At 39.6% G+C, this 15627-nt stretch overlaps 1 protein-coding gene across 2 annotated transcripts in view; it reads right to left on the reverse strand.

Annotated features, from left to right (window-relative positions):
• CYFIP1 (cytoplasmic FMR1 interacting protein 1) overlaps positions 1 to 15627 on the reverse strand; it is a 102600-nt gene that overhangs the window by 50725 nt on the left and 36248 nt on the right. For both annotated transcript variants that reach the window (XM_068968028.1, XM_068968027.1), the window contains 4 exons: positions 10186 to 10290; positions 8227 to 8318; positions 5512 to 5629; positions 179 to 301 (listed from right to left, as the gene is read on the reverse strand). In XM_068968028.1, the coding sequence (XP_068824129.1) occupies positions 179 to 301; positions 5512 to 5629; positions 8227 to 8318; positions 10186 to 10290 (438 nt within the window). The remainder of the gene's footprint in view (positions 1 to 178; positions 302 to 5511; positions 5630 to 8226; positions 8319 to 10185; positions 10291 to 15627) is intronic.

Below are 15627 nucleotides of genomic sequence, written 5' to 3' on the forward strand. Positions count from 1 at the left end.
AAATTAATATATACTCTTATTTCTAGTGCCAAATATAAAAAACCAATTTGTTTTTGATCCAATGGCCAAAGTTAAAGCAGAAAAAATATAGTTTAGTCAGTTTATTGACAAGTTTAGGAAGAAAAGCACTTCTAATTAACTAGGGGGTGCATTTCCAAATAAAAGTGAGAGGGCCCACCACTTCCATCACATGAGCACTCCACTGGGACAGCAGCTGAAGACCTTGAAGAGCCAAGTCAAACAGCTTCCGGTATTCAGCGTCCGTCTTCTGAGCCTCCTGGCGGCCTGAGCCCGTGACCACCTAGAGATAATAGAGCATTAAGAGGTCACCAGTGTCTAGGAAACTACTTATCAAACCCATTCTAGGAGCCTACGCCAAATGTACACTGGCAAAAGTAGTTCTAAAAAACTAGCTATTACTTTAGATGATGCTAGGGAATCAATTATTTTAATAACTGATACACAGAGCAAAGGAATCCAGCTCTGGAAGTAGCAAGGAGCTGAGGACCACCAGGCTGAGGAGGCAGTGGCTGCAGCTGTCCACATCCCAGACAATCAGCTGGACCCCTCAGCAGACCTCAGCATGGCTGCCCAGGGACCAAGTGGGTCTGGAGAATGGGAGCTGTGTCTGATGGGGTCTCTACTCTGGCAGTGTACAGGACACACAGGGGAAAGAGGTCATGGCAAATGATGGCACAGAAAGTGAGGGCGGACATAGGCATGAGAAGGGGGATGGTCATGTCAACCAACTGCAGCTTATACAACTTATTTGGAGACTGGGGCACAAAAACCTGGAAAAATAAATCACTACTGATAATGAGCAAATAGGGTAAATGTGAATAATGACCAGCTGTTTACTATTAAGGAATACATACTTGGTTGTTTAGGTGTGATGGAATTATGGTTATGTTTTAAGAGTGTTCTTTATTTATTAGAGACACGTGGGAAATATATTCAGAGGGAGTGCTATGTTATCTTGCAATTGCTTCACGCTAACCTGGAGGAGAAACTAAGAAGGGGTAGGTGATGAAGCCTGGTGTGGTATCTGAGGAGCCAGGACTGGTCTCTTCATTTGTGTGCTTGAAAATTTATGTAATGGAGAACTAAAACACAAATAATAAAAATGGAACCCTCCTAACACTGTTGGTGGGAATGTAAGCTGGTGCAGTGACTATGGAAAACAGTATGGAGATTCCTTAAAAAAACCAAAAATAGAATTTCCATACGATCTAACAATCCCACTCCTGGGCATATACTTGGACAAAATTATAATTCAAAAAGATACATGCAGGGTACTTCCCTGGAAGTCCAGTGGTTGAGAGTCCACACTTGCAGTGCAGGTGGCACAGGTATAATCCCTTATCAGGGAAGATCCCACATGCCTCGCTGCATGGCAAAAAAAAAGATACATGTACTCCTCTGTTCACAGCAGCAGTATTCACAACAGCTAAAACATACACTCATACTACTCAGCTATAGAAAAGAACACAATGCCATTTGCATCAACATGACGCAATAGAGATTATCATACGAGTGAATTAAGCGAAACAGAGAAATACAAGCACCATATAACACCACTTATATGTGGAATCTAAAATACGGCACAAATGAACCTATCTACAAAACAGAAACACTCTCAGACACAGAGAACAGATGTGTGATTGCCAAGCGGGAGGTGGGGGGTGGGCCTGGGAGTTTGGGATTAGCATGTGTAAACTATTATTTATAGGATGGATAAACAGCAAGGTCCTACTGTATAGCACAGGGAACTATATTCAACATCAAGTGATAAATCATAATGGAAAAGAATATTTAAAAAGGAATGTCTATATGTGTATAACTGAGTCACTCTGCAGTACAGCAGAGATTGGCACAACACTGCAAATCAGCTATACTTCAGGTAAAAAAGGCAAGTGTGGTACTGGCAAAGGACAGACATAAAGGTCAATGGTACAGAACTGAGAGTCCAAAAATGAAGCCTCAGGATTATAATCAATTGATTCTCCTTCACCTAGTTTTATTGATATATGTGATACATACATAAAGTGTACAATATGATTTGATTTGACATGGGTTTCCTTGGTGGCTCTGATGGTGAAGCATCCACCTGCAATGTGGAGGACCTGGGTCTGATGGCATGGAAACCCACTCCAGTATTCTTGCCTGGAGAATTCCAGGGACAGAGGAACCCAGTGGGCTACAGTCCACAGGGTCACAAAAAGTCAGGCACGATTAAGCGACTGAGACAAATGCATATCCTGTGAAATGACTACACAATAAGTTAACATCTACCAACTCACAATTACAATTCTTTTTTCCTATGATGAGAACTTTCAGGATTTACTCTCCAAGGAACTTTGAAATATATAATACTGTACTATTCAACTATAGTCACTATGCTGCATATTACAGCCCCAGAAATTATTTATCTTATAACTGAAAGTTTGTGCCTTTTGGCCATCTTTTCTCACTTCTTTTACCTCTTGCCTCTGTCAACCACCAATCTGTTCTCTGTATTCATGAGTTTAGTTTTTCAGATGCCACATAAAAGTGGTATCATACAATATTTGCCTTTTTCTGTCTGACTTACTTCACTTAGTGTAATCCCCTTAAGGGCCATCCATGTTGTCACAAATGGCAGGATTTCCTTCTTTTGTATGACTGAATAATATTCCATTGTGTAATATATATCACATTTTCTTTATTCATTCATCTATTTGTAGACACTTAGGCTGTTTCTTTGGTTTGAGTATCATAAATAATGTTGCAATGAACACAGAAGTTTGATTTTTGATGAGGGTGCCTTCAGTGGAAAAAGAATAGTCTTTAAAAAACAATACTGGCAAAACTGGATATCTACATACAAAAGAATGAACTTGAACCCTTAAATTATATCACATTTAAAAAGTAACTTAAAATGGATCGTAGATCTAAATATAAGAGCTAAAACTTTTACAAAACTCTTAGAAGAATACAAGAGGTAAATCTTTGTGACTTGGGTTAGGCAGCGGTTTGTTCATTACGACCAAAAGCACAAACAACCAAAGAAAAAACAGATAAAAGTGGACTGCACCAGGGCTTTTCTGGTGGCTCAGCACTAAGGAGTCTGCCTGCCAATGCAGGGGACGTGAGTTTGATCCCTAGGCCAGGAGGATCCCACATGCCGTAGAGCAACTAAGCCCACGCACCGTAATTTCTGAGCTCGTGCTCTAGAGCCTGGGAGTCACGACTGCAGAGCCACGGGCCCAAACTTCTGAAGCCCGCATGCCCGAGATTCTGTGCTCCACAACAGGAGCCCGCACAGTGAGAGCAGCAGGCTTGAGAGCAGCCCCTGCATGCCACAGCCAGAGGAAAGCCTGCGCCGCAATGAAGCCTAGCACAACCAGAAGCAAATGAATAAAGCAAACTGGACCACACCAGAAATAAGAAACTGTGCTTCAAAGAGCATCACTGAGACAGCAAACAGACAGGAGACAGAACTCCAAAAGAGGAGAAAATATATGAAAATCACATAACAGATAACAGAATATAAGAACTCAATAGTAAAAAAAAAAAAAGACAATACAATTAAAAAATGGGCCAATACTTCAAGAAACATCTCTTAACATTGGTCAACGAGTACATGGAAAGATATGCAGTTTCATTAGCCATTAAGGACATAAATCCAAACCACAACCAGGCACCACTTCACATTCAGTAGGATGGTCAGAATAAAAAAAAAAACAGAAACAAGGGCTGGCGAGGATGTAGAGAAATCAGACTCCTCACAGACTGCTGGTGAAAATGTAAAATAGTGCAGCCGCTTTGAAAACAGCTTGGCAGTTCCTCAAAATGTTCAACACAGAATACCATATGACTCGGCAGTTCCATTCCTAGATATCTACCTAAGAGAACTGAAAACTTACGTTCACACAAACACTTGTACACGGATGTTCATAGCAGCATTATTCATAATGAACCAACAAAATGTGGTGTGTCTAAGCAATGCATAAAATTATTCTGACATAAAATTATTTAAATATTATAAGCCATAAAATTATTGATACAGGCTATAACATGGATGAACCTTCCAGTAGGTAAATCCATAGATAGAAAGTAGACTGCCAGGTGCCAGAAGGAAGGGGAATGGGGAGTGACTACTAAGGGGTGCAAAGTTGCTCTGGGGATGTTGACACTGTTCAACAAGTCTCTGATGACAGTTACACAACTCACTAAATACACTAAAAATCTTTGAAGTGTATAATTTAAATGGGTGAATTGGGTGATATGTGTATTATGGCCTCATAAATCTGTTTAAAAATAAACTGAGCTAAGCTGTCAAAGGTGGATCTCTTTTCTCTTATTAAAACCATTATCTGATAAGGGCACTATGGCAGAACTCAGAAGGCAGACAGGAACCATGCATGCTGTGAAATGCTCCTCTTTGGAAAGGCAGACATTAGCTCTCCGTGCTGTCTGAGAGCTCCTCATGAACTCGGTTTACAGCTACATGAAGAAGTCCAGGGGGCTGGCCCCCATCTCTACTCGGTCAGCCACCCACCTGGGGTCTGCAAGGAGGTAACAGGCCCTGAGGGTGGGCTACCTTTCAGTCATTTTGGTTACATACTGACTAGTGCTTGTGGCTGAGAGATGGAATGCTCATTGTCCTGCAATGGGCAGAACAGCACACAGAGTTCTTCCAAATATAATGGTCCTCCTGAGAACCCCAAGGTACTACAACCTCAAAAACCAGACCTCTATATGTTGCCCCAAGTCCCTAGGTCCCTCTAGACCATTTGCAGCACCCATCCATGCCAGTGACCACTGCTCTGACCCTGACCTTGGTGTCTCATCTGCTAGGATGTGAGAAATGACCCTCCCGTTGCTGCTTCTTCTCTCTTAGACCCCTGACCCACCCACCCCATGTGAGTCATGCTGGCTTGGAGCCAGGCATGCAGCAGGTATGGGCAATGTGACTGGCCCAAACAAGGACACAGAAAACCCAGCTGCAAAGTCAGAAGGAATTAACAAGGCCCGTGGCCCAAGAGAGAGCACTGCCTCCTACACCCTTCCTCAGGCCTTTTTCTGGACACCTGATGTATCTTCCTCAGAACTTGCAAGCTCTTGTACTTCCTCCCTCTAGACAGGAAAGGGCACAAGTCAAAGCCATCCCTTCTGCTCCTGATGTCCTCTACTCTCCTCTCCTTTCTCCGAGCAGTTTGGAACGATGGAACTAGACTAGAAAATGCACTTAATTCATGGTTTCAACTCAGTCATCTTTTTGGGATCACTGCTAATATTTTTCCAAAAAAAAGAAGCTTTTTGTACAGCTGAACAGATCCAAACAAACTCCATTATATCATATCTGCACTGCCTCATCCATTATGAGAGCTTGTTAAGTACACAGTACTTAAACTATGCTTCTCAAAGTAAATGAAGGGTAAAATTCAAAGTAAATTTGGGTGCAGAGAATACAAGGACCACATCAGACATGGTGTTGCCAGGTGTGCACTGCAGGCAGAGGCCACTCACCTCACTATTGCTGTAGCGTGCCAGCTCCGAGATGAAGCGCATATGGTCCTCCCGGATCTGGACCATCTGCTCGCAGATGTTGTACTGTGGGCTGCTGCTGGAGGACGTGCAGGTCCATCTAAGGGGAAAGGGGAAACGTGCATGACCTGAGGGACACCTGGCCAAGGACACGTGCAAGGCAGGCCCACCCCCAGCCCAGCAGGCCCACTGCAGCCGAGGTCGAGGTGGCAAACGTGGCATTTTCTGCATGGTAACAGCTGGGTCTGCCTCAGCTCCCTGTGTCGGGTCTGTGTCTACCTTCTCATGTCTGTATTCTGGAAAAGGAACCGTAATTTCTCCTTAATCAGTAAACTACATTCCACAAAGCTGAGAGTCGTTGGATTCAAGATACTGCATAACCCTTCCAGAGCCCCTTGACACATTACTGCACGGTTGGCAGTTATTATTATTACTCACATGTGAAAATATAAACTATAGTACAAAACAAGTCAGCCAAAGACTCAGGAACAAAAGTTATCCTTGATGGGAGAGTTGAAACTGACATGACTTGGAAATTAGACAGTGCTGTCATAACTAACTACATGTACAACACACCATTTCAGCAGCAAACAGATATAGTCAACAGAGTGGGAAAAAAGGGCATCAAAACTTAAATTGGTGCATGGGGATGATCCAGAGAGATGATGTCAGGTGGGAGGTGGGAGGGGAGTTCAGGATTGGGAACTCATGTACACCTGTGGCTGATTCATGTCAATGTATGGCAAAACCAATACAGTATTGTAAAGCAAAATAAAGTAAAAATAAAAATTAAAAAAAAAAAAACAACTTAAATTGGAAAAAAAAAAGATTAACTCTGTTGGCGTTCTTGGGCAGAAAGCATGGGTCTTCGGGCTCAGAGCAGTTCCCTTGGTTTCCTCACACTCAGCACCAACTTCCACCATGTTTCTAACAAGTTCACCCCTTTGCCAGAAGGAAAGGATGCAGATTACCAATTTTCAAGATGATCAGTACACTATCTCAAGCGGCATCGCTTTTAACTTTGATTCCACTACAAGATGGCATGACAATCACAGAGGCACCGGCCAAGGCGGCTCCTTGAGTCTGCAGCAAGTACACAAGGCCAGGCCCTGCGCTAGGGTCCACTCTCAACACACTGGCCTTCCCTGCAGGCATGTCCCCCTCAGGAGAGGCATATGTGTTACCAGATTCAATGGCAGATGTGTTAGGAAATAAGCTGGTACAGGGGCCAGATGCCAACATCTGCCACTTGCACCAATCCCCAGGGTCCAGACATAGTTGCTAGACTGTTGGGCTGAGCTCTTAGAGCTGACTGCTACAGGTTTAGGCATCTGCCTCAGTGGCTGTGAAACACAGAAATTAACTGGTAATAATGGCCAATGACTTACACCAGATCATACTAAAAACAAAGTATGCAAAACTCCTTGCTTCCTGACTCTTTCATTGACTTCACATTACTTATGCTATACAGATGATTGTGTTTGTTACAGCAGGAGGTATACACTGCTAGCTTACATTTAGGCATTTTTTTAAATTTAAATTTATTTATTTTAATTGGAGGCTGGCATTTCTATTTATACCATGGAAATCAGTACACCCTCCAAATCAGAGCTCAAGTCGATGCTGAAAGGAAGAGAGGGTTCAGTTTAGTGAATGTGATTTTGAGGAAGGTCATCACATATCAGATTTAACGGCAGATGTATTAGGAAATAAGCTGGCACAGAGGCTGGCAAGCTGCATACAGCACAGACCCAACGTGACCACTTTTTATGTGCCCCAGAGCCACATAAATGGTTTTTACAGATTTAAAGAGTAATTTTTTTAAAAAAGTAACAAGAGTATGTGACATATGTGGCTAGAAAGACATAATATGTTTATAATTTGGCCTTCACAGAAAAAGACTGCTAACCTCTGAGTAGCCAGATTGAGGTGCAACTGTATTTTTCAAAACCATGGCTGAATGGAGACCACGGATCTGGCGAAAGTCAACAGACACATCCTATGAGACTCAAGTGACTATGTGGAAGGTGCAATAAAAAGAATTATGTATTTACTATCACTTGTAACCATAAGCTGCAGATTCTTTATAATAGGGATTGGTCAACTGTCTTAGCACAGGCCCTGAAAGTAAGCACTTTAAAATTTGCAGGCTACATTATCTCTGTCACATCAGCTGTAGAGCCATCATCTTAAAAAAAAAAAAACACCTCTTTAAAAATGTAAAGCCCATTCTCAACAACTGAGACCTTGAAAAAATAAGCCTGGTCTGGTTCTGGCCCTCCAGTGATAGTTCTATAACCTCCGTAAGTTGCATACAAACATCCAGCCCCTTCCCAGCAGACTGGTTGTTAAGCTTTTATCAGCACCCAGGGAATCTGTTTATACTTCCATATACGTGACCAACACTGTCTAACAGAAGTCTTTGGGATGATGAAAAGTTCTATATCTGTACTGACCAAAACAGTAGACCCTATCTATTAGATATCTGAAATGTGGCCATTCTACTAAGAAAATAAATTGCACTTATAAATGAATTTAAATGTAAACATCTACACATGGAAAAGACTACCACATCAGGCATGTGACTGAAAATGTCCAAGGTGGCGTCTCCGGATAGTAAGCGCAGGAACCACATGTCAGGAACCACAGTGAGAACACTGAAGAATGCTCTGACTGGGCAACTCACTCTCTGCCTACCGAGATTTATTTTCCTCATAGTGGGCGCTGGTCTTGATGTATCTTGCCAGTTCTATCTGCATGTCTCCAAACAGCGGAACCACCTGCAGCTGCTGTAGTCAAAGAATAAAAATAAAAAACCCAGAGTCATTATATATTGTACTTAGTCACCAAATACAATCTAAGAAGAATGAGGAATGCTAATAATTACTGCAGGTTGAATGCTATTTCTGTAAATCACTTACTGCAAAAAAGTTGTAAACAACTTCTACATGCACTTAAAGAACCAATTCAAACATTAAAATCAACCTATCTTGTTGCTAGAACCATGGTCATTAAAAAAAAAACAAAAAAACCTGCATTTCTACATACAACAAACAATTAGGAAAAAAAACTAAAGAGAAAAAAATTGCAATAGCATCAGAAATAAAAGTATATAGTATTAAATCTAACAAAATATGTTAAGACTTCAAAATAAAATATTACCAAAAATTCTACAAAATTTTTTAAAGTTCTAAGTGAATAGAGAATTATGTTAGGTTCATGTACTGGAAAACATGGTATTTTAAAAATATCCATTTTCCCTAAATTGATCTACAGATTCAACAGAATCCCAAACAATATTCCAAGAGGAAAAATGGTTTATGGGTAGTATGTGCATGTGTGTGTATGTCTGTGTGTAAATCAGCAAGTCAATTCTAAAATATATTTCAAAAGATAGAGGGACAATGCTCAAGACAACTGTGGAGAACACAACTTGATGACCTGCTGGAGACTTACAGCAACTAAGCCAGCACAGGTGCAGACCAGTGGGGCAGAGCAACTCAAGGCAGAGTCATTCACATAGAGACACCTGCTCTATGACCCAGGTGACTCCTCAGAGCAACGAAGGGGAAACAGAGTCAACTAGATATCCATAGAGGAAAAAAAAATCCAAGACTGTCAACCCCCATCTCACAGCATACATTACATCAATTCCAGGGGGATTATAGAGCTAGATGGAAAAGGAAACAATGATGCTACTAGAAGGTAATGCAAAAGAAAATTCTCAAGAGTCTGTTTCATCAAAGAGTTCTTAAAGTGAACATCAAAGATGAATATATCAGACCACATTAAATTTAAGAACCTCGGTTCACCGATGACTCTTCAAGAAAGTGAAAAATAAGAGCGACATAGGGGAAATGCATGTATTTTAGGACACATGTATCCGACAAAGGATACATACCCAGAATACGTAAAGAACTACAAACCAACAGGGAAAAAAAAGAATGAGAGACTTGAAAGGACACTTCACAAAGAGAACACACAAAAGACTAATAATACCGTGAAAAGCAATCAGGGAGACATCAACGAAACACTAGGAAACACTAGCCAATAAAATCTCAAAGACACACAGGCACACCCTTCAGGATGCCCCCTTGGTGATGATATGAAGCCCCAAGAATGCTCACTCACTGCTGGTGGTGATGCAAGTCAGCACAGCCATGTGGGGGTACTGTGAGGCTGTATCTACTGCACTGAAAATGTCCATTCTGTTAGATGGATACGCAGTCCGCCACTGGGTACTCATCCAGTAAAAATGTGCACAGACGTGCACACATCAGAGCAGCACTGTTCACACAAGCCAAAACGCAGAAACAATCTCATGTTCATCACAGAATGGATAAGCAAACTGCAGTTTAGTCATAAAATGTAGAGCCACACCACAATGAAAAAGTAAAAACTATAGTTGCAGGTTCCCACAGGGACAATCTGACAAACAAAGTGGGGGTAGCCAGACACAAAAGAATACATATGGCATGATTCCTTTAGACAAGGTTCAAATTCAGGCAAAACTGCTATAAGAGCAGGAAACAGTCTACTCATACCCACCCACCTGCCAACACTGCATTTCCTACTTTGGACCAGTTACAGTTGACCTCCCAAAGCTCAAACTGCATACACTTCAATAAAAAGATTTATCTAGAAACTGCAACTCACCTTGAAGTATTTGTCGATTTTGGATAAGTTTATTCTTTTCTTGGCATCTAGTTTATAAATGTTGCTGACACTTCCATCCATCAAATATAGACCAAACCCCATGACCTGAAAAATCACAAAATGGCACATAAAGTTTAGACCTGCAGGTTTAATTATCCATAAACACACTGCTATAGTTCATAACTTTGAAATGACAATTCATTCTTATTTCAAAAAGCACTTTTTAAAAACACTGTAGTTGACCTACACCCCTATGTTAGTTCCAGGTGCACAACACAGTGAGTTGATATTTCTCTACATTCAAAAATGATCACCATAAGTCTAGTTACCACTGGTCCGCCACGCAAAGACAGACGATATTAACAACGGTATGTCCAAAGCAGTACATCTGATCCTCCAGACTCACTCACTTTGTAGCCAGAAGTCTACACCTCTTAATCTCACCTATTTCATTCACTCTTCTATACCACAACTGGGAACCTCCTGTCCTCTGTATCTATGAGCCTGTTTCTGTTCTATGTTTGTTCATTTTTTAGATTCTACATATAAGTGAAATCATATGGTATTTGTCTTTCTCTGCCTGACTTATTTCACTTAGCATAATACTAAGTACATTCACAAATGGTAAGATTTCAGTTTTTATGGTTGAACAACATTCCATTATATCTAAATATATAGCTATATTGATATATATTACCTTCTTATGCATCTATCAATGTACACTTAGGCTTTCATGTCTTGGCTATTGTTAACAATGCTGCATATACCTTTCTTAATTAGTATTTTTCTTCATGTAACTATCCAGAAGTGGAACTGCTGGATCTTATGGTAGTTTTTTTCATTCTTTGAAGAACCACCATATTGTTTTCGGTCGCGGCTGCAGCAATTTACATTCCCACCAGATTTCAAACCGTACCAGCAATTCCCTTTTCTCCAAACATGCTTGCTAGCAATTGCTATCTCTAGTCTTTTTGACAATATCCATTCTGACAAGTGTGAGATGATACTTCATTGTGGTTTTGATCTGCATCTCCCTGATGAGTAATATTGAGCATCTTCCCATGTAGCTCTTGGTCATATCTAGGTCTTCTTTGTAATTAATGTCTATTCATATCCTCTGTCCATTTTAAAATTCTTTTTCACATTGAGTTGTTCAAGTTCTTTCTACATCTCAGATATTAACCCTTCATTGAATATATTGTTTGCAAATACCTTCTTCATTCAGTACATGGTCTTTTCATTTTGATAGTTTCCTTCGAAGTTTTTGAGTTTGATGTAGTCCCATTTGTTTATTTTTGCCTTTACTTCCCTTTTCTGAGGTGACAGATCAAAAAAATATATGTTGCTAAAACTGATAATGTCAGAGAGTTTTCTTCCAGGAATTTTATGGTTTCAGGTCTTAACAATGAAATCTTTAATCCATTTTGAGCTTGTTTTTATATATGGTGTGAGAGAGTAGCCCAGTTTTCCCAGCACCACTTATTAAGAGGCTGTCTTTTCCCTGTCACATATTCTTGTTTCTTTTGTCATAGATTAATTGCCCATTAAGTGTGAGTTTTATTTCTGAGCTCTCTGTTTCACTGATCTGTGTCTGTTTTTGTGCCATACCATCCTGTTCTGAATTTGTGGTATAGTTTGAAATCAATTACATCAAACTGGAGTGTGATACCTCCAGTTTTGTTCTTAAAGCTTTCTAAGATTGTTTTGATTAATTGGGGTCTTTTTTGTTTCCTTACAAATGTTATAATTATTTGTTCTAGTTTTGTGGAAAATGCCAATGGTACTTTGATAGAGGTTGCACCAAAACTGTAGATTGCCTTGGGTAGTATGGGAATTTTAATGATGTTAATTTTTCCAATCCCCAAAACAAAACAGATCTTTCCATTTGTTCATGTTGTTTTCAATTTCTTTCAACAATGTCTTATAATTTTTCAGAGTCCAGGTTTTTTACCTCCTTGGTTAGATTCATTCCAAAGTATTTTATTCTTTTTGATACAACTGTAAATGGGACTTTTTTTTAATTTATCTTTCAGATAGCTTGTTGTTGGTATATAGAACCACAATGGATTCCTGTATATTATTGTACATCCAGCAACTTTACTGAATTCATGTATTAGTTCCAAAAGCTCTTTGTGGGTATCTATCATGGCATCTGCAAACAGTAACAATTTTACTTCTTCCTTTCCCATTTGGATTCCTATAATTTCTTTTCTCTCTCTGACTGACGTGGCCAGGACTGCCAATGCTATGCTGAATAAAGGTGGTGAGAGTGAGTGGGCATATTCTTGTTTTGTGCCTAATCATAAAGAGAATACACTTTCCCTGCTCAGTATGACGCTAACTGTGGGCTTGTCATACACAGCCTTTATCATGCTGAGGTATGTTCCCTCTATATCCACTTTTTTAAGATTCTTTATCAAAAATGGATCCTGAATTTTGTCAAGTTTTTACCACATTTGTTGAGGTCATATGATTTTTATTTTTCAATTTGTTAATGTGTTATCACATTAATTGATTTACAGTTATTGAATTATTCTTGCATCCTTGGAATAAATCCCAGTTGATCATGGTGTATGATCTCTTTTAATGTACTGAATTTGGCTTGCAAATATTTTGTTGAGGATTTTTGCCTCCATGTTCATCCATGATATTGGACTGTAATTTTTGTGTGTGTGATATCTTTGTCTGGTTTGATATCAGAGTGATGATGCCTTACAGAATGAGGTCAAAAGCTTTCCTTCCTCTTCAATTTTTGTGGTAGGGGTGGGGATATTTTGAAGATAGTTGTTAACTCTTCCTTAAATTTCTGGTAGAATTCACCAGTAAAGCCATCTGTTTCTAGGCTTTCATTTGTTGGAAGTTTTTTGATTACTGATTCAATTTCATTAGTGGTAATCAGTCCGTTCATATTTGTTTCTTCCTGATACATCTTGGTAGAATGTACGTTTCCAGCAATTTATCCATTTCTAGGTTATCCATTTTATTGGCATAATTGTTCATAGTAATCTCTTTTGACCTTTTGTATTTCTGTGGTGTTAAGCTGTAACTTCTTTTTCATTTCTGATTTAATTTGGGCCCTCTTGCTACTTTTCTTGAGGAGTCTAACTAAAAGTTTATTGACGTGTCTATTTTTTGAAAAGCGAGCTCTTAGTTTTACTCTTTTCTATTATTTTTAGTCACTATTTCATCTATTTTTCACTCCAATCTTTATTATTTCCTTCTACTAACTTGGGGTTTTGCTTATTCTTTTGCTAGTTCCTCTAGAGGTAAGTTTAGATTGGTTATATGAAATTTTTCTTGTTTCCTGTAGTTTATATTGCTATAAACTTCCCTCTTAGAACTGCTTTTGTTATGTCCCACAGATTATGGAACACTGTGTTTCTGTTTTCATTTGTCTCCAGGTATTATTAAATTCCTTCTTTGATTTCATTAGGGACTCCTTAGTTCTTTAATAGCATATTGCTTAGCCTCCATGTGGTTGTGTTTTTTTGGATTTTCTCTTATAGCTGATTTCTAGTCAGATAGAAGCTGAAGCTCCAATACTTTTGCCACCTGACACGAAGAACTGACTCATTGGAAAACACCCTGATGCTGGGAAAGACTGAAAGCAGAAAAAGAAGGGGACGTCAGGGAATGAGATGGTTGGATGGCATCACTGACTCTATGGACACGAGTTTGAGCAAGCTCCAGGAGCTAGTGATAAACAGGGAAGCCTGGCGTGCTGCAGTCCATGGTATCGCAGAGTTGGACACAACTGAGCGACTGAACTGAACTTGCTTCTTTATAGCCTGGCATCAACTTTTCCTCCTTACTGATGTAACTTTGGTCTGGCCATCCACTTCCAGTACAGTCCTGTCTCATCTACATTACAAACCTGCTCTGGTAAATATAAGCCTTCATCAATAATTTCTCAAAGCATTTCAGGAAATTCCCAGGCAGCTACCCTATCTGCACTAGCTATCTCACCATTTGCTTTTATGTTGTAAAGGCTGACTCTAGCCTTGAACTGATGAAACTAGCCATGGCTGGCATTAAAAGATGCACCCTCTGATTCGTTACTGTGGTTCTTCCTCCAGTCTTCACAAAGGCTTTTAGCTTTCTTTTGAAGCAGCATTGAGTGGTTGACCCTGCATCTACACACTGAGAAGTTCCTCCATCTCCTCTATCATTTTTCTACACTTCTTCAACATTACTGTTGACATCACAGGCACAGCAAACTTCCACGTTTCATGACTTCGTCCTTGTTCTTTAGAATTGCACTGTTAAGTCTTTGTTTTAGTCTACTTTGTCTGATATAAGTATTGCCACCCTAGCTTTCTTTCCATTTCCATGAAATATCATTTTCCATCCCCTCACTTTCAGTCTGTCTTTAGATCTAAAGTGAGTCTCTTGAAGGCAGCATACATATGGGTCTTATTTTTTAACCCATTCAGCTACTGTATGTTTTCGACTGGAGCATTTAATCCACTCACATTTAAATTAATTATTGATAGGTACTTCCCTAGTGGCTCAGCAGTAAAGAATCTGCCTGCCAATACAGGAGACCCGGGTTCAATTTCTGTGTCAGAAAGATTCCCTGGTGAGGGAAATGGCAACCCACTCCAGTATTTTTGTCTGGGAATTCCCATGGAGTGGAGCAGCCCACAGTCCATGGAGTCACAATGAATCAGACACAATTAGCAACTAAACAACAACATGCTTATTGCCATTTTATTCGTTGTTAAGCTCTTCAGTTTTTCATAGTTCCTTTTCATTCATTTCTCCTTCTTTTGCTGTCTTCCCTTGTGATTTGATGACTATCTTTAGTGTTAGGTTTAGATTTCTTTCTCTTTTTTGTGTATCTGTTATAAATTTTTGGTTGTGGTTATCATGAGGTTGATATATAGCAACCCATATATATGTATATATATGATTATTTTAAGTTACAATCTCTTAAGTTTGCACTCGTTCTAGTAACTCTGCATTTTTACTCCCCTACCAACGCTCAATGTTTTTTACATTATGTTTTATAGCTTTTCTGTATCCCTTCACTATTTATTACGAATATAGGTGATTTTACTACTTTTGTCTTTTAACCTTGCTACAAGTTGATCTACTACTTTTACTGTTTATTTGTCTTTTCCAATGAGATTTTTCTTTTCGTAATTTTAATATTTCTAGGCTTGCTAAAAAGTATTTTTAAAAGCCCCTCAGAAATTAATAGTTAGCGGTTCACATGGAGCTTTTTTATGTCACTTCTTGTTTCCTCTTACGTGTATACACATCAGTCCCACCTCTCCCGAAGCACAAGGCAATAAGAAATGTGAATTTCCAAAAGCACCTATTGCCAGGGAGCTCTTGTACCAATAGGTGCAAACAGAATGTTTCCAGTATCACAAAGCACTGCACTGGACAGCGCCCTTTTTCCCTGACCCCTCCATGCTGTTCTCCTATGTGGAAGAA

The sequence above is a fragment of the Capricornis sumatraensis genome, chromosome 3, assembly GCF_032405125.1.
Source record: "Capricornis sumatraensis isolate serow.1 chromosome 3, serow.2, whole genome shotgun sequence".
In the NCBI taxonomy this organism is placed as follows: Eukaryota; Metazoa; Chordata; class Mammalia; order Artiodactyla; family Bovidae; genus Capricornis; species Capricornis sumatraensis.